At 36.6% G+C, this 23,930-nt stretch overlaps 1 protein-coding gene across 6 annotated transcripts in view; it reads right to left on the bottom strand.

Moving 5' to 3' along the window:
* Nucleotides 1-23,930, bottom strand: part of TAFA2 (TAFA chemokine like family member 2) — a 185,450-nt gene that overhangs the window by 7,280 nt on the left and 154,240 nt on the right. The window contains exons 3-8 of one of the 6 annotated variants that reach the window (XR_008453299.1): nucleotides 17,654-17,806; nucleotides 16,494-16,618; nucleotides 4,227-4,428; nucleotides 3,532-3,656; nucleotides 2,555-2,666; nucleotides 2,059-2,306 (exon numbers count right to left, since the gene is read on the bottom strand). Coding sequence is in view for 2 of the 6 variants with exons in the window: in XM_054086368.1 (XP_053942343.1) it covers nucleotides 4,380-4,409; nucleotides 16,494-16,618; nucleotides 17,654-17,806 (308 nt within the window). In the remaining 4 variants the exon portion in view is untranslated. Of the gene's footprint in view, nucleotides 1-2,058; nucleotides 2,307-2,554; nucleotides 2,667-3,531; nucleotides 3,657-4,226; nucleotides 4,429-16,493; nucleotides 16,619-17,653; nucleotides 17,807-23,930 lie in introns of those variants that run through there. The other 5 variants (XR_008453298.1, XR_008453301.1, XR_008453305.1 and 2 more) reach the window with 5 other exon arrangements.

Raw genomic sequence — 23,930 nt, 5'->3', positions numbered from 1 at the left:
AAAACTTAATAAAGCAGGGTCAATAAAGTGATTCTTTAGAAAAACTTTACCAATAAGGAATGGGCTTGAAGAAGACTATATGACTCTCATTTTTCCGTGACATAACTAATTTTGTTTTGGTAGTGAAAGCCTACTATGAATACTACAATGCAGAAACAGAAGGGCCCATACAACCAGAAACAAATATCTGCCAATGCATTTGCTTCTCTTATGCCCTCTGCAAATGAGGTTGAACTTGGAAACAAATCTTTTGAACAGATGGAAGTGCAGCATTTCCTGGAACTTCAAAATCCATACAATGTGTTTGCCATGCATCATTCATACACAGCTTATGAAAGCAAATGACAGTTTGCATTGCCACTTCTGCATGTTTATTCACTGAAACGGTTCAACTCGTAAGCTTGGAAGGTGCTTTTCACCTAATACTACTAACATGTGTCAGTGATACCCAAAAGCACTTTGCAAATGTTAACAAAGGACGGGCTCACAATTCTCTCACAGTTTGAGAATCCTGTAATTTATTTTCTGAAGAAGTGGGAAAGCTGAACAGAAATAGCTGTTAAGTTCCTTTTTGCAACAGAGCACCCATATGCATATGCACTTAACAGTAGATAGGTGTGGATTTGGGAGTTTATGCTAGAAAACTAAGTTTCTAGGGGCACAAAGAACCATTTCAGAAGTCTGAGAAATGTTAAGGTGATTTGATTATATTTCAAGTGTATGCTTGATAAAGTAACTACAGCAGAGAAACTGTGAGTTGGGAAAGACGCTCTTGTTTCATTATCACAGACCACTTTGACTTGGGCTAATGACAAAAGGCAAAATTTGAGTGATTTGTGAGCAGTTTGGAAACCAGTTATTTAATGACCACTAAATGGGTTCATTTAACTTCAGATGCAGGTTACCTACAGATAGACACTTTTTCAAGTTTTCCAATATTTCATTCCGGGTAATAAAACTTTGGTCCTACCTAATTTTTGACAGCAAGACTTAAGAGCTTTCAGTTTTTCCCATAACTTTATTTTAGACACTGCAGTGTGAAAACTGTTAGTCTAAACATGTTCCCAAGCCTATAAAGGAGCAATTTAGAATTCTAGATCCTCAGGACTGTCCTACAGCAAACATCTTTAGCTCATTTTATTAATTAAACAGAACATTTCCCAGTACGCTTCAATGGTTCAAAAGTTTTCATTGACTTTTATGACCACTAGACTCTAAAGCTTTTAATTCTTTCATACTTTTATTGCACTGTGACTAGTAAGAATTGCATTTGTGATAATTCTTGTGCTTAGGAAATTCATTAGAAAGAAACAAACGTTAAAAACTCATTTCACATAACATCATTTGAAGTATAATTCCGTATTTTATGCTTTCCTCCTGCTCTTAATAATTTCAACAGGAGATTCTTGGTGTTAAAGTGAAGACCTAGACAAGCAGTATTAAAAATTGCAATCAAAACTACAAGATTTGGAAACCTCTCACCTGTACATTGAACTTTCCACTTGCTCAAAAAAACTTAAAGTTATAGAAAGATAGATAAAGAAAAATACTTCAAAGCATAGCATACATTCCTGAAAATGGCAGAGTACTTTGTCTTAACAATGGTTTTACGGTTAAACAGACAACATCTAGCACATCTTAGCCATACAGTGGAAATACCTCTTTTCCAACTTTTTCTGAATTTTAAGTAAATCAATATGGGACATTGACCTTTCAACTACAAAGCAATAGCTAACTGAATGTACCAAGTCGTACTTCCTTTTTAAGTCCTGTTGCTTCTGTTGCTTTCCTATGACAGTGAGCAACTTAAGCTCATCAACTGGGTCTACCTTTGAAAAGACGGTGAGTGAAGAAAGACATTTAAAGGCTCTCACAAGCATGTGACTGACACACGGAGGCTCCTTAGGAGTGCAACGTAGAATCTCTCCAACCACCCTCCTGAGTTTCTGCCCAAATAAGCCATGAATTCTGGGCATTTGCAGCAAACTAAGCAACTACAATGAGGACTAAGATACATCAATTTCTGGCAATACTGTGTAAACCTGTTTTTGTACACACCTGCTGCTCTGTGAGTAATAAACCAAGGCTGGAACACATTTTCTGGAGTAGTTTGACTCTTTATTCCTCAACGAACGTTCTGGCCCTTCCTTAGAATCCGACCAAGATTAGGATTCATCACAACTAGTGCCCCAACGTGGAGCCAGAATATTTTTTGTGTGTGGAAAAATCAAAAATTGACATCAGGCACAGCAGAAACCTCCTTTCTCTACTTCTCCATTCGGACTTGAGGAGTTTTACACGTTTGCCTAAGAAACAAACACATGTCAAGCACTAGACTGTTATGGGATTACTTACAGATAACAAAACTGGGATGGTTGGGATTTTTTTTAACTTACAAGGAAACGTACAAAATGACAGGGAAAAACATATTTCAGAATCAGAGCAACTACTCTCAGCAAAAGAGCATGGTCTCAAAAACATCCCCAAGAAATAAAAAATAATCCCAAAGGAAATGATTTAAACATACTCAAATTCAAATTCATTGATTACCCACCAAAGCAATAGAAACTGATAGATAACACTCATTTTTCCAAGTACATCATCAGTCTTTAACTATAATAAAACAGTAACTGAAAAGTTCTTTGAAAATAAGTCCATGGGTAGACCTGTAGTACAGAAAAGAGCCATGAAGTCAGAGAACAATTCCTTCTATTATAAATGAAAGATTTGAGTGTGTTCCTCCCATATAAATTTACAGCTTAAAGAAAAATAAACAAAAAGCCCCCAACACCAAACCCGAAAGTTTAAAGTTTGAAAAATGTGAGCATTCTGAGCAGGACTCTACTTACAGTGATTTCTATGGTTACGAAGTTGCAGGAAACACCGTAAAATAACAGACAAAACATCTCAAGAAACAATATTCAATTCAGACAGCTAGCTACTTATCTAAGTATTTGAGGTTGGTTTGAGGCCTGCTGATAATGACTGCTTCCAGACAGGATTCCATAAGACCTCAAAAGATCACTTAACTTCTTTACATAATGCTTATAAAAAAAATATTCTTTTCCATTTTTTTTCTTTAGGCTTTTTAACTTAAAAGTCATACTGCAGACCATTAGAAATACATTACAAGATTAAACTTCTAACTTCAGTAACTTGTTGCTTTAATAAAATCTCTACACATTTAAATACTATGAAACTAAATAATAAGGCTTTGTATTCATACTTCCTTGAATTTGATGGTTTACAAAATAAAAGTAGTTGATACAACTCTCTGGGACAATTATCATAGTGTTTAACTGAGGAAGTCATGGGAGTAATGTCAAGGCTAAATCTAATTTGTCTTTCGAATGTACTCCATCACTATTCTATTCCAAAAGGCAATGCCACTACAATGCGCACACCTAAACTTTCTCAGTGTTTTGGTAACTCAGAAGACTAATTAAAATAGTGGAAGAATGGGTTTAACTTCATGAAAATTTTTCATTTACAGACAAGAGTTTTATATTAGAAGAAGACTTAAACATAAACCTTATTTTACTTTCTGTAACAGATAATAACTGTAGCAATTCAGACAAGGATATATCCTCTTGAGGTTTTTGTGGTGATCGCAACTCCATAGTGGGACATAAGCTCCATAGTGGTGGCATAAAGGACTGCAAGACAATCAATTAAATAAATGTAATTTTCTTCTTTTTTACATCACTTATTACATCTAGTTATGTCAAGCAGGAGATATAAGCCTCTTTTCTTTTACTGACGAGGAAACTGAAGCATAAGAGAGTCATGCTACCCTTCCAACTGTGAGACAGTAAATGGAGAAGCAGGGATGGAAACAGAGTCATTCTGTCTTTGGCTTTATCTCACCTCACTTACCTAAAGAAAAGTCTACTATTGTTCTTGATTAGAACAGAAAATTTGTTACAAACAACTTCCTGTATTTAATATTCTAAATATGAAAAACAGAACACAACAAAAACCTAGCCTTGTTTTAAAAGTAGGTCGAGGCTTTAAATTGCCTAATAGGTATAGCGGATATTCATCTTTTATTATAAGACTGAACTTTAAATTATCCCCACTGAAAAATCAGGTACTCTAAATTTATCACATTTTATACCTTGTTCTTCTTCAAATGTTTATGGTGTGTTATTTTTTCTGGGACTTTGAATGAAGACTAACAAGCCATTTGGATAAGATCAAAATAGAAATGTAAATTATTTCCTTACCTGTCATTTTATCTTCACTATGAGGGTACCTGCTGCTCTGTTAGTGCAGTACTGATGTGTTTTCTGCCTTTGTCCCAAGCTTCAGAGATTCCTCTGGTGATTTTTCCCCACTTGCCTACCAGCTTCCACTGCTGGCATTTTGAGGTAGTGCACTCACATTTGGCTCCAGGAATACTGCCAAAGCTGAGGGAATATAAGACAACTAAAAAACAAGTTAGAAAACAGCAGAGCAATATCCAGGAAGGAAAAAAATATGTTTAAAAGCAATGAATCAGTCATCAACTTGAAACACTTTGATCATTTTCCTCTCTTTCCATCCATTTAAAATCTCCATGTGAAGAAAAGACTTTCCCAAGCTCAGAAAAATTTTAGCAAAACCAGTGGGTGCTGACAGGGCGGTGGGTATCCATTCAGAGAATATAAAATTATTTTAAAGGAAACTAATTTTAACTTTCTCCAGTATGAGTACCCATCACACTATCACTCAATTATGGATAAGAAACAGAAGAATGGTGGCAGATTTGGAGGATTTCAGAAAAATCCCTGTCACCCTTTCTCAAGTCTTAATAGAACCATGGAAAAGGAAGGTTCAAGGGCTTTTCACCTAAAAGCTGTCATAGATGAGCAATTAGAAGGATTTCTCACTGCCCAGGGAAAAATGCATAAGGCCTCGTTCACTAAGAAGAAGACATGGCTATTGCTGATTTCCAACTAAAAGCTGTAGTCATCTTGGTCATCAGAGAAAAAGAAAAGACAAAATAGGACTGTCAATTTAATAAGTAAATAAAATAATCATAAAATAGAGAGCATAGCCACCGTCTAAGTTTGAAGTTCCATGTAGATGACAAGATTTCACTGTCTTTTTCTTTCATTTTTTACATGTACTGTTCAAAAGTTCCTGTGGCAGTCCTGTGGCATAGTGCTGGTATTAATTCCAGAAAATGATGGCTTTGATGCTTTTCACTGGCATTTGCCCTGAACTCATGATAAACAGATGCATGTTACTAGCATCATTCCTGAACTGATCAGAAAAGTCTTCTTGCTTGACAATTATGGAGATTTCGAGGTGAAAGTTGCAACTTCCTGTAACTCTTCTGTACTGAGGATCATCTTGATACTGGTTTTGAACTTCATGGTGCACTGAAAAGATGTATTCTGTTAAAAGGAAAAATGAACTCTAGAAATTTAACTGAGAACCTACTTTGGTATTCAATTTAATTTGTCTTAAAGAACCTGGCCAGTTGTCTTCATATCTGCATCTTCTCATTACCTTCTGACAGCTATATGACCTAACACAAGGTAAGTATGAATGCATTGTAATAGCTAATAACAATTAGACACTGGTATTCTAAAATCTCAAGCAATGAAGGAAAGACCAAAAGGCTCTGAAGAGGTTGTTGCCTTCAAATTTCAGGAATTAAGTAGCAACGATATCTTTTAAGGTCAAGAGAGATAAAAAGGACTCTGATAATTTCTTGAATGACTCTCCAACAAGATATTGGCTTTTAAGTAATCTGTTTCAAATTTGCCAGGATGCATTCCAGGAGAAAATCTCCACTTCCTTTTTTGTACTTCAAAAATGTTGAACAATAATCATTAACAACTGGAATTATAATGATGCCTTGAAGATAACAGATTTGCTATGCTCTTGTTTCCCCAGCTCACTCTGAAATGATGACAAGGAAGTCAGACAGAGGGATCTCAGATTTCTAAAAGAACAATTACTCTGACTTTTCAGTGCATTTGCCTGAATTGGTAACAACACAAGCAGAGGTAAAACTTTTGGGTCTTCTTTTGGCAGGGACATGTTGCTGAGCCACAAAGCTTGAATTCAAAATGAAGGAACAAGCTGTTGCCCTGCTGGCTGGCATCAGCAAGACACTTTATGGCATTCTCGATCTTTACAAGGCAGAGTTGTTTGGACCTCTTAAAATATTCAGCTCCACTAAAATTCTCAAATCTTCTACTATTAATGAGTTTGTAGATATATGCTGGTTAGGCACAAACCATTGCTTCCTTGAGATCACGTCAATCTTCATAAACTGGAGACACACTTACGTTCACTTCTGATTTAATCTTGCCACTATCATTCTGCAAATCACATCATACAAATAAGTCATGCTGATCTGGATCATTTGTAGCTTCAGCCAGAATCTCCACTTCAGAGCTCTGTGACATTTCTCACTGCAGATACGGGAGGGAATAAATGATAGTATGTATGATAATAATGCAGTAAAGAAAGATCAAAGTCCATTTTATAGAACATACAAAGTCTTTCGGAGTCTTTTCTCCATACACAGCAATAGTGTCTTTCCTAGGATGAACCTGATGTTCAGCGAGGTAGAAGAAGGAGTAAACTACAAGTTACAAAAAAATACGAATAATTTTGAAATTCTTACGGAAATTAATTTCATGTTGGTCCACTTCTTTTTTAATTTAGTCAATGTTCCACTTCTTCTTGCCTGAAATACATTTCTTTCTTCATTTTGAACAGTTCTCAGTTAGGACAGGATTGTCTTCATTCTTGTTATGGAGAAATAAGTAAAATTTATAATGATGCTCTCTTTGCTCTGCAAGGAAATAACATCTGAGAAATCTGATTTCAGCTGGTTTGAGAGTTGTTCACTCCTCCAATGGTGACTGTGCATACTGCTTTATATGACTGACCTTATTCACTTGATATTTATGCAGAAAAGCAAAGCTGCAACAAGGCAGTACTCTTGAGTTTTTCTGTAAACAGTCCTAATGAAGAAGGAAATACCTCAAGAAAACAATGGGATTTGGGGGAATTGAAAGTAACACATTTGAGACAGTTGTGGGCCACTTTTCCACTCCTTCATATCAGTTCTGCAACTAAGCAGTGATGTACAGTTTTTGAAACCTGTGTCAAATACACATGGCAAGGGGCAAGAGTTCTGCCTGCAGCTATTTATGTAACAGGTAATTTGAGGTTTCAGAACACTTCAGTCCCTCTGAGCTGAAATGCATCATTCCTGACTTGTTGAAATGATCCAAAAATACCTTACAGACTGCAAAGGAGGGTGAGACAAGGAAGAAGCACTAGATTTAGAGCGTGCCAGTGTGACTCACAGCATACTGGCATTTGAATATCATCATCCAATATGGTAACCTGTGAGGTAGTAGAAGTTGACAAAAATCTTCCAGGAAAAATAGAAAGGACTTCTAGATATTCAAAGACCCCTTCTTGCACAGCTGTGAAAGGGCAAAGAGACTGGCAGAATGGAGCTGCAAATGAGAGTGGAAATGTATTTGATTTCTGTGTCAGGACTTCTCCACTTTGTGGAGTCCACTTCGTGGACTTCTCCACTTTGTGGTGAAGTGATGAAACCCAGTAATCTACGTACAGCCTTTTAGAACTCGTTCTTATGTTCCATCACAGAGGTAGAAAATTATTCTTCAGATATGAGGCCAGTATCTCAAATATGCCAGCAAAGGACAAATTGGGGAAAAAGAAAGAAAAATAAATCACGAGTTGAATCTTTTGGGACAAAGGCAGAAAACCTCTTGGTTGGACTGATGGAGTAGAGTATTCCCACATGGAAAAAAAGTAGTATTTGCAAAAATCACTGATTAGGTAATTAATGACATGCAACTACAATTCATTTGCATTTTTCTTTAAATATTGCAGAAATATTTTCCTTTACAGAGTAATTCTGTCAATTTTCATGTTCTGCAAAAGCTAAATAGTTATTTACAATACACGCTAGCTGCAGTCTTACCTTAGGAAAAAAAATTCCCTCACAAAAATATATAAACCACAACATATATTATTAAACACTCCGCAAGCATGATGAAAGGATTGCCAAAGATTTCATTTTTCATGGTTTGTACAGTGTGTCTACTCACAAAAATATTAGAGTAACCCTTCTGAATAGCTAGAGACAAGACAGTGTTTTTACAAGGAGATGCAGCCAGGGTTTGAAAAATAAGGAAAAATTGCAAAATTTCTAGGCAAAAGCTGATAACAAGAAAAATAAAATACTACTCTGATTTTAGAAATTATTTTCTTTTAAGTAATGCATTAACAGGCTCCCTCTTTGCCTTTAACCCCTTCTCTTTTTTTTATGTTCCTCACTTTCAGTTCTTAATATCAGTAACCTTAGGACTCAAAGTCAGAACAGAACTAAACAAAATTTGAGATGAATGTTTGGATTACCTTCACTATCCAACAAGTTGTACTGACCTTTCAGTCTATGACTTTGTTTATAACATTTCCCACCACAGCAGTTCTTCCTTTAATCCTTTTAATCATAACTTGTGCTTCGTGGGTATTTTTAAGTACATTTGCCTTTGGGGACAGGACTACGACTTGCCTAGATTTCTGTAGGTCTAAACCCATGTCAGGTGTCAACTTGCTACAGGAATCTTTTCACAGGCTAGAACTAGGCATGCCAACTTCACACTAAAGACATACCTTTGGTAAATAACAGCTGCTTTTAAGAAAATCAGTGAATTGCATAGTTCTGAATACTGATGATTCCTTGCAATATGCGTTGGCTGGAATTTTAACTATTTTCATCAGAATGTCCATGTGCCCCAAAAGATTAGCGTTTAGGTGCCCTAAAAAAACAACAGAGTCTCAATATGAAGGAATTGTGAAGCGAGATCAAAACGGTAATTACCGACTGATCCAAAAAGCTAGCTTGACCCTAGAAAATGTCATCCTATTTCCATCAGCAGCTCTTTTGCCCCCTTGAAACTTGTATGTATTTTTAGGAAAACATGTACATATCACTTATTGCTATTTTAATGACAGTGGGTCTCTGAGTTGACAAAGAGAAACATGCTGAAACAGCTGCAAATTTCTCCTAGTGACAGATTAGCCAAAGGCATGGAAAGAGATACCATAGCAACAAAGAGGCTGTCACAAATGCAATCGCTCTTATCTATGGGTAATATTTCGCTACAGTCTGCGCACTTACTTATATTGTAATCACATCCTTTTTATGAACCACAAGGTATTGCTATTCACTGTATATAGATATATTGTACCTATAAATCTTCATCTGAAATTAAGGCAGAAGGTGAGCAGTCTATAGACAGAAGCTCTGAACTGAGGCAGAAGGATAATGCAGTCTTACAGTGAGGTTGTTTCTTGATTTATTCATACAGCACCTTAAATAATATTAGGAAAATCACTTCCTGTCATGAGTTGCTACTGACACATGGTAGATCATTGATTTATTCTGTAAGCATTTTGCATTTTACATTGGTCAAAGCAAAAGGCAAATTGTTTCATGTGATGGAAGTTAGTAGGGGTTTTACACTGAAAAAATGTCATGTGAGAAATACATTGCCTTATTACCACTGACTGACCACAACTACCATACACTCAGCCTATCAGAAACCTCCTAGAATAGCCTCTGCACAATAATTATGTTATGAATGTCTGCTTTTTCTAATTATTTGCCATCGCTACTGCTGTTTTTAAAAAGCCTAGAGGAGAAAAAGGACTAAAGTAGTGATGAAAGAGGTTATCACAATAGTAATATTCCTTTTCAGCTTTGGCATAAAAAACAGTAATACTTCTTCCATTTTCTTCCGCTCTGTTGCTGCTTAAGGAGCCTGTGCATCTGTTGCTCATGCAGAGAAACACAGATCAACAACTAACGTAGCTGCATTGCTAACACTGATGTCAGGCTCAGTTACAAGAAAAATGCTACTTTCTTCTCATACCCAGGGACACATTTTAGCTCTCTTATATTATGTTGTCTTACTCAAGCAGTGGTTATGACAGCACTGATAGTAGTTGAGTCACCACTAATGCTGTCTCCTGATACTGGGAATCTCAGTAGCTCATGGTAAAGCATTACTATGTAAAGGTACCTATCAGAGGTCCTGTCATTCCTTGTGCTGAAAGGGTTATGAACAGCATATTTTATAAATTGAAATATAAATAAAATTCTGCCTCTCTTTTTGGCAGCTGTAATTCATTTAGAAACAATCCAGCATCTGCAAATGAGAAAGAGTAGATATGGTAAAAATGTAAGCAGTGTTCATAGATAGCAAAGGAAACACATTGATTCAGGGTAGCTGAATGCACTTTCTGAACACCATTTGGCTTCATGTGCAGCCAGTTGGTGTGTTTGGACGGTACACTTTCTCCTCTTCCAAGAATGTTATTCAATTTTTAGTTTCTTTTAAACTCTGGATGTCACAATGTAAAATTACATTAAATGGAATATTACAAATATCTCATTTCAGGCTCTCTCCAGTATCATTCTGGAATGTAGATAAACCCTCTCAGTATGGATTTCTTTCCATCCTGGTAATATTTCTGTTCTTTTCACACTAGTCGTCTGTCTCTGGTATTGATTTGGAAAGCTGATTTGGAATGTAGATAAATATACTCAATATGGATTTATTTTTGCCCCTGTAATATTTCTCTTTTATTTCTCTCTGTCTTTGTAATATTTATTTTATTTTTTTTTACGGTATTCTATTCCTAATACTGGTTTGGCATATAGTTATATAGTAATATATTAGATATTGATTTCCTTCTGTTCTGCAATGTGCTTTTCCCCACATATTAAAAATAATAGCCAGTATTCAGTGACAATTCCAGCTCCTTCTGCCCCTCATAAACGTGTGGGTGCTCAGCTATTCTAGAACTTTGGATGCTCATTTTCAAAAGATGGCCCTTTATGATCTTTCTAAAAATATTACTTTCACTTGTTTATAGGAAAACATTGTTCACTTTCTCAGGATGAGACCTAGGATACACCGCATTACCTGTGTTCCTGTGCTCTAGTTTATGTAGACTAGATAAAAACATGGGTTTACGGGCCACCCTGGAGCAACAACATGCTCTAAGCTAGTCCCAGAGTGGATGCCTGGGCAACCAGCACCCCAGGAGGCATTGCAACATGCACTTTCACACAGGTTACATGCAGCTTCTGGTGCTCTTACTTAGAGTCAGCCTCTATTATACAAACCAGACAATGCGCTATTATTAAAAATACAAGTAAAGCCTGGCATCTGGATCTGAGCCTGAAAAGCCCCTACCCAGAAACCACTGGTATGGAATACGACACATAACAAACAGAGATATAAAATTATTTCTTTTTAGCTCTTATCTGACTGCAAAATATTTCTTTGCAGCCTTTGTAAATGGCTCCTTTATTTAATAAAAACTCATAGCATTTTTCTTAATGTCATTGTCAATTTTATACACAATACTGATAGATTTTGCTGTCTTCAACTGATGGTAAAAATCTCCTGCTTTAAACAGACATTTTTCTTAATTTGCAAAGAGAAAAACAAACAAAATCAAAAGAGTTTTCTGAGTGAAAATAATCATGTTAGAAAAAGATTGTAAGATGAAAAAATATTTCAAAGGTAAAAATAAGTCTTTGGATTTTCCCCTTTATTTAACACTTTCGTTGTCATTTAAAAAGGGTAATGTGACAATTTTTTTGTGTTTATTTATCAAAACATTGAGTGCAACCATACAGAAAAAAATTTCATTGCTTCCTCTCACAGCAGTTACTCATTCTGGACGAGAATGCCACAATGTGCCTCGTAAACCTCAGCTATGCACACAATCATTTCATAATTCTCCCAATGTGTTTCTAAACATCCTCTTTTGTTGTGGTATAATAGATAAATTGTCATTGTCATTTATTTCCTTCCTCTCCTGCATGATACACAGACCCAAAATAGTCAATTCTAAACCGGTACAAGTTAACTCATTACTAGTTAACTCAGTACTCTGCTTATTCATACACACCTCCCGCCCCCCCCCCCAATTCATTCTGTTTCCATGGTTAAGTCCTAATGTCAGCTTCTCTTACTAATATGCAGAAAAATTAGCAAAACCAGTCTAATCTTTCCATACATCTCTTTTTGCATACAGAAGGTAAATAATTTCAACCTGACTTTTCTTAACATTTGAATTCTGAGTACCGTAACTTTCACATTATTTCTAATTCATTATGAATGTATTCCCTTATTAGATCCCCATACCTGAACAAAATACAAAACCTCAAGTAAACCACACTTTCAAAAATTAATTAGTTTTCTCTCATTATTCATTTGTCCTTTTTGCTTAGTGAGTGATGCCATAAGTATTACAAAGTGGGTATCATTGTTTTTCACAACAGGGTGATTAAATGAGCTATCAGAGCTGGACGAGCAAAATACCTCCTTCCTCCCCTAGTTTTACGTCTAACATAATGCTTATTTATTAACAGCTCGAGATGTGGAAACACAGGTGCTGCCTCTGAACTTGATATCCTGAAGAAGTGGTTGATTGGGTTAACTTTTCTGAACATGAAGGAGGCAAATAGAAAATGTTTGGAGGTGAACACAGACTTTCTTAGTCCTTACAGGAAAACCTTCACAAGACTTTTCTGCAATGCACTTACATCACCCAAGCTGTTCAGTTCCCTTTCTTTCTTTCTGGTTTTATGTTATACATGATAATCACATATGGGTTGTTTCATTCAACAAGCAGAAACTTATTATTCGTGACTTCTTGGTACTGTCTCTCTGTACAGTTCCTTTTATTTTTCTCAGAAAAGAGAGTTTTGAAACCACAGAGCACTTTAAAATTTTCCCTATTGTTTATATAGGGAAATATAAATAGGGAATAATATTCCCTGTTATTTATATTTCTGCTTTGGGAAGCAGAAAGAGGAGCTACAAAAATATTGTAGTCTTTACATATTAGGGAAAAGTACTTTCTTTTTGATAATAAGCTACTGTCTTAACACAGAGAATTACAAAGAATATATAAGCTACTGTCTTAACACAAAAAATATATATTTCTGGGCATCTAAAACACGTCTGTTAAGATCTCAGCCCCCTGCATCTGGAAATACATAGAACTTCATTCATGTGCCACCTGGTTTCAATAGCTGAGACTAATTCTCTGTCACAAATTTGAATTCAAGCTTGCTATTGTATCAAAACAGTTTTGCAGCTGTGTGGGAAATGAAGGAGGAAGGGGTAAACATTTAGTATCTGGACAAACTAGAAGGCAGAACAAATAGTGGGAGATTTAAGGGGATTAATATTTTTCTTTTAGTGGTGGTAGGTTTGGAAGCAGATTATGGTACCCATTGTACTGAATGATGTATATGATGGCAAATAGAGAAAAGGATGGTCTTTTTCACAGCATCACTTCTGAAGAGGTATGAAATGAGCCCTGAGGACTGCCACCATCAATGGAAGACAAGTTCAAATCCTGCAAAGAGCCATATATACGAATGTGCAACAGAGGCCCTTCAGGACAAGACCCTTGGAGTTCTGTAGATTCCTAACTGTGGACAGAACTTCATAACCTTAACCAAAGCAGAAAAAACTGTCTTCTGACAAAATGTTAGGAAGAAATCTCCTCAATGTGATTTTAATAGATATCTCCCCAGTTTGTGACCTCATTTTTTCCTACAGAAACACAATCCAGACCTACATGTTATTTGCTGCTTGTTAAACACACACACAAAATATAAGATAGCATGAATTCTTTAACATGAACAGTGTCATGTAGCAATAACCTCTACAAAACTAGTTCCTTTTGATTATCTTATACATGCACACACATTTTATATACATATAATCAGATTTGCATTGGCATGTACAAAGGTAAATGTGGGCAGCATCCAAGCAAGGTTAGCTTCAGAAGAAACATATTTGAAAGACGATTCATGAGTGGAATTGCATATCAAATATTTAGGAAATATCCTTCCCTCAAAAAATGACAAAATGTTTTAAAGACTTACACATACAAAACAAAGGCATGTAGAGCTCTCTGTTGAACTGAAGAAATATAATTCAGTGAGTGCACACTACACTTCTCTACAACCAAGATGTACCAGAAATTTAGTGCTTATATCAAATGACATGGACACTCAAATACCTGCATGGAGTAAACACCACAGTAGCAAATTATGGCCCACACTACAAACAGTAACTAAATACTTACAAGCAAAACCAGTCATCGTTACATACAGTGAGGTGAATGAGTGATGTGTTTATATTTACACGTACACCTGCATGTCTTCAGAGTGCATTTCAATTTGTTTTATGTTGATAAGGAACTGTGTTGGCCCTAGAGCCATACAATGCTGTAGGTTTTGGAATTTTGAGAGCCTAATAGAATCGTAGAGTAGTTTGGGTAGGAAGAGACTTTAAAAATCATCCAGTTCCAATTCCCCTGCCATAGCAGACACATGGGGAACACTTCCACGGAGAGGGCATCTGCAACTTACCTGGGCAAACTGTGCCAGTGCCTCACCACCTTCATTGTGAAGAATTTTTTCCTAATGTGTAATCTAAATTTTCCCCCTTCCAATTATAGTCGATCCCCCTCATCGTGTCACTACACGCCCTTGTAAAAAGTCCCTCCTCAGTTTTCTTGCAGACCCTCTTCAGGTACTGGTACTCATCCCCAGGCTGCACAACCCCAACTCTTTCAGCCTGTCCTCGCAGCAGAGGTGCTCCAGCCCTCATAATCTTCATTGCCCTCCTCTGGACTCATTCCAACAGTTCCATATCAATCTTATGCTGGGGATTCCAGAATTGGACACAGTACTCCAGGTAGGGTGTTGTAAGAGTGGAGTAGAGGGGCAGAATCACCTCCCTCCACCTGTCGGCAATGCTTCTTTTGATGTGGTCACCCCATCATAGAAATCCACTAGGTTGGTCAGGCAGATCTTGCCCTTAGTGAAGCCATGCTGACTGTCTCAAATCACCTCCCTGTCCTCCATGTGCTTTAGCATAGCTTCTTGGAGGATCTCTTCCATGATCTTCTCAGGCACAGAGGTGAGGCTGACAGGTCAGCAGCTCCTAGAGCCATTCTTTCTACCCTTTTTAAAAATGGGCACGAAGTTGTCTTTCTTCCATTCATCAGGAACGTCTCTGGACTACCAAGACTTTTCAAATATCATGGAGAGTATCTTGGTAACCACATCAGCCAATTCCCTCAGGACTCTGGGAAGTATCTCATCAGGTCCCATAGACTCATACATGTTCAGATTCCTCAGACGGTCATGAAACTGCTCTTCCTCTACAGTGGGAGGGGTTTTATCCCCCTGGTCCCCATCTTGTTGTCCACTGACTCAGGAAGGGTGAGGAGAACAGTTGTCAGTAAAGAATGAGGCAAAAATGTTCTGAGTACCTCAGCCTTCTCTTCATCTGTTGATATGAGGTCACCATTTTAGTTCATCAGGGGGGTATACTTTGACCTTCCTTTTCTGGTTGACATATCTGTAGAAGCAATTCTTGCTCTTCGTTGCTTCCCTTGTCAAGTTCAGCTCCAGCTGTGCTTTTGCCTTCCTGACCCCATCCCTACACAACCAGGCAGAGTCCCTATACTCTTTCCAGGTTCCTTTTCCTTGCTTGCATTGCTTGTCCATCTCCCTCTTGGTCTTTAGTTCAACCATCAGGTCTCGACTCAGCCACATTGATCTCTTCCCTTCCCTACTGACTAACTCCTTGAAGAACTAGAAGTTTTTCCTAAAATATAGGAAATACAGGTCCTAACTATATTCCTTGCCTGTCCCATATCTCTCAAGAACTTGAACTCCACCAATGCTTATCTGAAGAATTTGTTATTCTTCTGTTTCTCTTAGACATTAAAAAGCAGAGCTGACATCACGATTACTTTGTTTTCGGGCATTGTGCATGATGAATGTTAGATTTATTTCTGCTAACGTAATCTTGAAGCAATAATATAAAAAGAGTCATATGGACAAAAGGAACCCACTGAAACTCTGTCAAGATCTTTCAGTAAATCCTGGTCATTCTGGAAAGAACCAGAATATCATACTGTAAAGATATATCAAATGCTTACCATATTCAGCAGTTTCTACATAGAAATATGGTGGTTTCCTGTAATTGATAAAAATGCAATTGTTTGCTACCCTGTGAATGAAGAGCTTAACAGGCTGTGTAGACTGCGTGCAACTGATTTCAAAGACGAGTATATTTGATAGAATATCAAAGAATAGCTTTGATCATTAACGGTATTCAGCTATCATTTGGTCATCAGCTACCAAAGGGGTCATCTCTACTATCTCTGCTGCTTACCTGAGAAGGTCTGGCATGCTGCTTACCATGTTCAAGCAACGGCAAAGTATGCAGAGAAAAGTGTGCAGGACCAGGAAGTCCAATCCCAGTATGACTCTTTTCCCACACTTTTTTATCTTCTCAAGTCATATCTCCTATGTGCGTCCAACTTCCTGTGCATGGTTTTGGGTTTTTTTTTTACCTGTTGATAACATGTCAGGTTGGAATCATACCTACCCTAGTTGTTTTCACTTTATTCCCAGAGGAACAGCTCCATCCTTTGCGGTCTGGAAGAACCTTACACTCTTCCCCTTCAAGACATGGTTGCATATGGCACCACCATTTCTGCTCCACTATTGAAGCTACAAGTGAGGAAAACGAACACATTCAACATGTTGTTGAAATGGACACTTTAATAGGCTATTATGTTGCAATATTTCTTTATTTTCCAGGAAAACGTTAGAAATACATTGACTGACAACTAGTCTGTGATTTTCAGCCAGCGCAGAACCTTCATAAGAAATTAGGTCTCAATTTGCACAAGGTGCTATCTGCTTCAATTTCTTTACTGTGGGGTTTTTTCCTAATTTACTACAGTTCAGGAACTAGTTTCACAGCATTTCTTTTCAACCATCATTTTTTTTCATGTTCAGCCAGATTTCAAAGTTTTAAGTAGAAACACTTCTTTTGAGTTAGTATATTCTGTCTGATCTACTACATAGTCTAGTATAGCCTGATTAAATTTATTCTCCAGTGATGACATATTTATAGCATCTCTGACAGACAAAAACATATCAACAGTAAAGAGGTCGTGTAAAGGGTGAATCCATCCTGCTCCTCTTTCAGAGACAGAAATGTGAAAAATCAGCTAGTATTTTCCCAAATAAAACATATGAGCCTATGCCAGATTTGTTAAGTAAAACATTAATATTGCACTGTTAATGAGAAAAATGGTGTTGTCCTAAAAAGACTAAAAGCCAAATAGAACTATGCTTGGTTTGTTTGCCTGTTTGTTCCTGTATGATAAAAATAAATACACAATAACACGCGGTACATGAAAATCATATGCTCATGTAGATTTTGCATAAACTATTTTAATTAAATTAATTTCATACAGCTCTGAGGGCACTCTGTTACTTAGATCAAATTTAGCTTCTCAAGAAGTTTCTTTTCACCGGCATCTAATAATTTTGCTTAGCATTTCCATTGAGTAATAGCAAATAATTCATTTTTCTCATCTTCCTACCATTCACCTTGGGCTTGCCCTTCAAAATGCACAAACTTTCCTACTCTTACTTTAAACAGTTAACTGTAATGGAGTGGTTCTCACTGAGGACATTAAGCCAGCAAAATCCCCTAGGAACATGCAACAAAAGGAAGCAAAAGAGTAGTAGTACCATCGACACAAGAAGGAGCTGCCCGTGTGGTACCTGCTACCTGCCCAGGGAAGCAGGAGCACTTCACTGTCTGTGATCTTTCTTCTATCTTGTTCTTATTGCAACATCTGTGGAGTGCCACCACTTCACAGGTCCCAGTTTTAACATGGTGAGCTGTGAAAATAAAAAGATTTGATAACATTGTGAGGTAGCGTCATACTGTTTGAGTGGGGTTTTTTAATTAGAACTGCATTAAACTTGGCTCTGTAAGGCAATCTGCCATGCATGAAACTAAAATTACAATAATACTAACACTGGAATTAAAGTTGATTTCTTCTCCAAATGCTAGCTAAAGAAGAACAACTGGAGAACGCTGCATATGGGACTATTCCAGTGAAAAGGGAAGCAGAAACATAAAACGAGCCTAGAAACTATCAATTTTTGGACTCCCATAAAAAGCCCTGTGTATTTCTACCAAGTGAGGTTTCTTCTTTTTCCTAAGTGAGAAACCTTGAAATGGAAGTGTAACAATGTTAAAATACCCACACGTGCCTATGTTTTCAGAATCTAGGTCTCCAGACTTTTTGTTCAGGGCAGATGCAGTTTTTAATATGATATCCCAAAACCTTCCTACAGATGGACTGACAAGAGGTAGCAGGATACAGGGACAACCCTCAAACGAATCAACTGAAATAAAATCAGAAATAAAATCTACTAATAAATCACATTTGAACTCTTTCTGCCTGGCACTGCAAAGAAAGTCTAGAAACATGGGAATCACAGCTTTTCAAAGATGAGAGGCAACGGGACTATCTTCATTATCCTATACATAGTGTCCATCACCCCCACTCATGGATCACCAGAATCATGCTACTGGAGAGGATAAATTGGGTAAAAGAACTACCAAACTGCCCTTTCCGATTCAGTAGCCAGTTACCAAAGGATCTAAACTTCAGAAAAACTTGTTTTAATAAAGCATTCAGTGGTCACTGATACAAGATCAGATATTTCTGCAAATAGTTAATTTCCATCAGAAGGAAGACAGCAAGAAATCTGAACTTTCAGCTTGTATTAATCTATAACCTTATATAGGAAGGAATATGAATTATAAAGCGGTATCTGTTTTAAAACTACCCTTAAGTTCTCCATTCCTTTTGTTGTTTAATTTTTTGTATGCTTTAAGGAAAGCCTATGTATTGAACATTTCAGCTACATTTCATATCCCTAATGCTAAGCAATAAACCAGAGCTTCCACAAGTAGAAGGCCCTACTAACAAGTCTTCAGAAGCCCAAAAATGATCCCTGGACCCACTCACTAGTCATTGCACAGTACCAGCTCCCAAAAGGCTTGAGAAAGGAAAACTTGATATAGCTTATGGACCCCAAGAATGTGCCTAGAGGTAAAGCCACTTGCAGCAATTAGACTCTGAGTCACCATCAACAAAACATAAACTAATAAATATTTAATTCATGTAATTATGCATTTTTCAGTAGAACACAGTCCTCTGAAAAGTCTGTGATCTTTGTCATCACTCACTACATCACACTATGTCAGATTAGGTTACACTTTATCACATCATGCCATACTATAGCCGATATAACACAAAGTGAGCAATCAACCCATGATCCACCATATTGTGATACACTGAAATCTAGGAGAGGAAAGATCTTTTTTGGCATAAATTGCTTTTCTTTGATTTTTTACTACTTATTATTTTAATTCAATAGAGGATAAGGAAAGCAATTCATACCATCTGCTTGAACTTTGCAGTCTCTCATATTGTCATATCTTCGATGATGACCAAATAGCTTTACAAAAAGCAGCACACAGTCTGCTGCAACAATCACTTTTAATTATTTTCCAAACTATGTCACTAGTACATATACCAATAAACCAATTCAAATAAACATATTAATGTTTCTCATTAAAGTGTTACAAGGGTTTTTATTTGTGAATATGGTAAATCAAACATTCGAGGTTATATTTCAAATGTATCAAGTACAGTAGAGCAAGCACACGCTCCTTTTGTAAATTCACATTAATCACTTATATTACACTCACACATGTTAATACTAATTCACTGATTTGTATTTTATGAAAGGTACATACAAATCCAGACATTGAATCTACAAAAGAAAAAGTAAATTTAGTGGCAGGATGTGAATTTCACCCCAATTAATTTTTCACTGTATTAGTTCTCAGTCCTTATCTGTATTCTGATGTGTATCGCTGATCCTGAAATTTTGTCTCCTCATGCTTTTCTTAAGTAGCTTGATACAGCTCTACTAGGTCTACAGATAAGCCATAATATGCCTGCTAAGAGAAAATAAAGTACTATGTGTACCAATAGCTGTTTGGAATGAAAATCAGTTCAAAAAGCTGATGTAAAATGCTGTGAAGGAAATGCTCATACTGAAACAAATCTTTTGCAAGTCTTGGTTTGTAGTATTTAGGGAGAAAAAATCAGGCATTTTAAGAACTCTATGGGAAAAAAATTGTAGTTAAATGAAGCAGTCCCTTAAATTCATGTGCAATACAGAAAAGCATTTCAAAGGGTGAAGAGATATGTGAAAAATGGGAGAGAACAAAAACTAATCATATACTATTACTAGCATTTTGGGAATCTTTAACAAAGCTGCTTTAAAATTTTCTAGGTGTAAAGCCAAAACAACCTAGAAAAGTATACAAAGATATTTCAAACATTGATTATCTGGGCCAACCATCCTCTACTTTATATTTACCATCTAGAGTACGCAATGAATATTCCTTGAGAGGAAATGGTAGGCATTTCAGCTACTTATGCTATCAAATAATTAAGTTCCAGTGCAGTAAGTACAGTATCTGTCACACGGATGTGAAATGAAAGCCTCTATAAAGTAGATAAAGGATTTCCCACAACGTAATACAAATTAACCTCATTAAGCCACGGAACTATTCCACGAAAGGAGGATAGCACTTTAAGAGATTTGCATTTTGGTTTTGTTTCTTTTTCTCCTAACACAGATTTCAAAGTATGCTGCTTGGTTTGCAGAAAATGTTTGAGAAATTCAATGCTATTTCTGGAACCCTATAGAAATTCATTATTCAAACTGCGAACACTCAGTTCTGCCTTCTCTGCTAGCGCAAGTAATCCTTGCTGAAATCAATGTGAAGAAGGAATGAAGAGACTTAGAGATATCTATGTGTACAGACTGGGAAGTTTTCCTGATGATTATACTTAACTTAATATATGCATATATCATGCTCCAGAAGATGTGACACTGTATTATGAGAGTGTAATTTGGAAAACAGACATAACCATATCTCACCCATTAACGGTATAACCTGTAATTAACCTGCTACTTTTACAGCATTTTTCATGTAGTGAAATCATAACCGCAATCTCATAAATCAGTATGATATTGATAAACAAAAAGCTTAGGTGTCACAATCTTGCTTCTGGGAAAAAATAAAGCTAAGTAATTATTACGTCTCATTTTACATAAAATTGAATGTGCTTAACGACTACGTTTAAACATACACAGCAAAGACTTTTCAATATATATAAATTCTACCTGTTCTTGTTCCTTCATGGCAACTTTAAATTTCTTTCCTTCAGGTGAATGAAATTTCGGTCATACTTGCACAGTGCATCTGGCAGCAAGTTATGGCCCTTGCTCTTTTACTTCTGTGGGAAGTTTGTTCCAGGCAAAAAGGCAAGTTACTGTTCAAGATTATTATTTTGCGTCTCACAAATATGTATATAAGATATTTAGCACAGTGTTGTAGACAAACCTAGCATTAAATCAAGGTAAGTCTTTTGAATTTCATTGTTCATTATGATCACCATTTCCTAACTTTGCCATTTCAACATTCATGTCCAAATCTGACGCCTATCTGCTTGGCCATTTGGATCTTTTCTCCTTGAAAGTCATGCACTAATACATACACTGGCCCTTAACGAAGAGGAAGAAATCTTGCTATGGATGAGATGAAATACAGTCACAGGCAGTTTCTGTCCTCAGATTCCCCCATTGCAGGAGCCACAGTACAAATCATGAAAAAAAGAAAAAACATCAAAAAGGCTCTCTGCAAAGATACTGGCACAACTGGGTGATACAGCCAAACCCATCTAACAGCTACTGGAAGAATAAGAAGAATGCTCGTCTCTTCACAGCACTCTTCAATCCCTTGCTTGCATGAACGCTGTCATTTGATGGTGACGACAGTAAGCCAGTGATTTAGACTGGCAGAAAAATATCCCTTTTTTGTAGGGTTAGTTCTCTACTGGTTTAGGTTCTCCAACTGGGTATAGAGACTAGGGAGAAGCAGTTTCAGACATGGGGAAGAAGCAGGAGGAGGCAACCAAACGTATGTGGTCACCACCTTCTGCAGAAACCAGTTCCTACATCAGCTCACAAGCATCGCAGCTCTACACTCTTACATTAATTAAATATATCTTATTTTATTCCATTCCAGGTAATTCCTCTGAGATCAGAGAGACTACATGAAGTGTACAAAGCTTTGTTTGCTTATGTTTGTGTGTGTCTTAAAGCTCTTAAAAAAACCAACGCTTTAGTTGAAACAAGAAGTAACAGATCAACAATAAGGACAGGAATGGAAGTTACTCTTAGCCATGACTTTCAATCCATATCGCATCTAATGTTATACATACTTCAGATTTTTCGTCATCTTGGGTATAATCAGAAAGATGTCCCATATGAAATAGACTCAGTCTTTCAAAATAGACATATAAGTAGTCTGTATTTATGTAAACCATATTCACATGAGTAATTCCATTAAGCACTATAATGGAACTTCGTTTTTTTATAGTAACCATCTGCAAGGGAAAACAAACATTTGAGCAGATTATCAACCTGCTTCATCTTTTTTCCCTGATTAATTAGTCACTATTATATGCCACAATTTTCAAACAGGTGGGAGAGGGAGCAGGTATTGATACCAGAAAAATAGGTAAAATTTATATAATGTACCATTTCTAGATTAGGCTCTAAATCACCATCCTACTCCTAAGTGACCAGGAAAAAGTGGGTTTTCTTGTTCACATAGTCTTATTTGCTTTGTTCATACTGATTGACATGGGAAACAAATGTAGGTTATCTTTCTGCTACACTTCAGCAATTTCAGTATGCAGTGTGTCACTGTAGAAAGGAAGGATACAAATAAACCTGCAAAATCTCACAAACACAAAATGCACACACACACACACGTGGAAACAGAGAGTATTGTTGTATTTTTTAGTAGTTTAATGTGTTAGTAACTGCCACATCTAAGCAATCAAAATCTTACGCAAGCACAGCTAAGCCAGGATTTCAAACTAAATTTACCTGTTTAAACATCAGAAAAAGATATGTGAAGAGAAATACACTGTCCAGTTCTTTCATTCATTAGATTCAATATCTTTCAATATTTACTGTTATATCCACCTAACAGCTATTAAGGAAAAATCTGAATTTGGTCTATTCATACTCTACCAACTTCAGTGGAGATATCGCTGCAGTTATCTGACCTAAGAACATAAGAAATATGCAGCTTTTTGTTACATGTAAAATCTTTTATTTGACCAGTCATTAGTATAATTGAGGAAAAAAGAAGACAAACCTCATTTTACTGATGTGAACATGAACAAAGCACCCCTTCCTTTCAGCACCTTGGGTCAGAGTGAGAACTGGCAACACACAAATCAGGGAAAGAACAGGCAGCTCCAATACCAGTCATAACCTCATTACCTCTGGCATGCAGCAAGCCACTGACTCCAAAAGAAGCAACGGCAGATCCACATTGACAGGAACCTTACTGAACACAACCTTTAAACATGAGAATAAAGGTGACATATGGATTTGCAACTGAGATATTTTTTCTTGTGATTGCATATGCAGGACATATAACAGTGACTGAGCAAATGATGGCACAGTCTAGACATTGTGACTGAAAAATATGATTAAGTTTATTAAATCATGTTTGAAACCATCATTAGAGTTGTGATGTGTTTTTCATTGAACATTTCATTTACTAAAAGCACAATATCCAAGTAGTGCAACTATTTTTAAAATTTAGTCAAATTTGTTTACACTTTGAGCCTAAAAGTAGGCATCCTCAGAGGGGTACAAAAAAATTGCTTCCAGTTATTTTTTTAATTTTTTTTTTAACAGTAGGTTTTATTGCTATGACAGACTTAAGGGATTTTTTTAAATCATGAGAATTCTCAAAAATAAGCAAAATATTTTATTTGGTTTGGAAAAAAAACCTTGCTTGTTTGGTTTTCTTTTTGTTTGGCCAGTGAACTGAAAAATCAAT

This window comes from Cuculus canorus, chromosome 1 (genome assembly GCF_017976375.1).
Source record: "Cuculus canorus isolate bCucCan1 chromosome 1, bCucCan1.pri, whole genome shotgun sequence".
Taxonomy (NCBI): Eukaryota; Metazoa; Chordata; class Aves; order Cuculiformes; family Cuculidae; genus Cuculus; species Cuculus canorus.
This window is presented reverse-complemented; position numbering and strand designations above follow the sequence as displayed.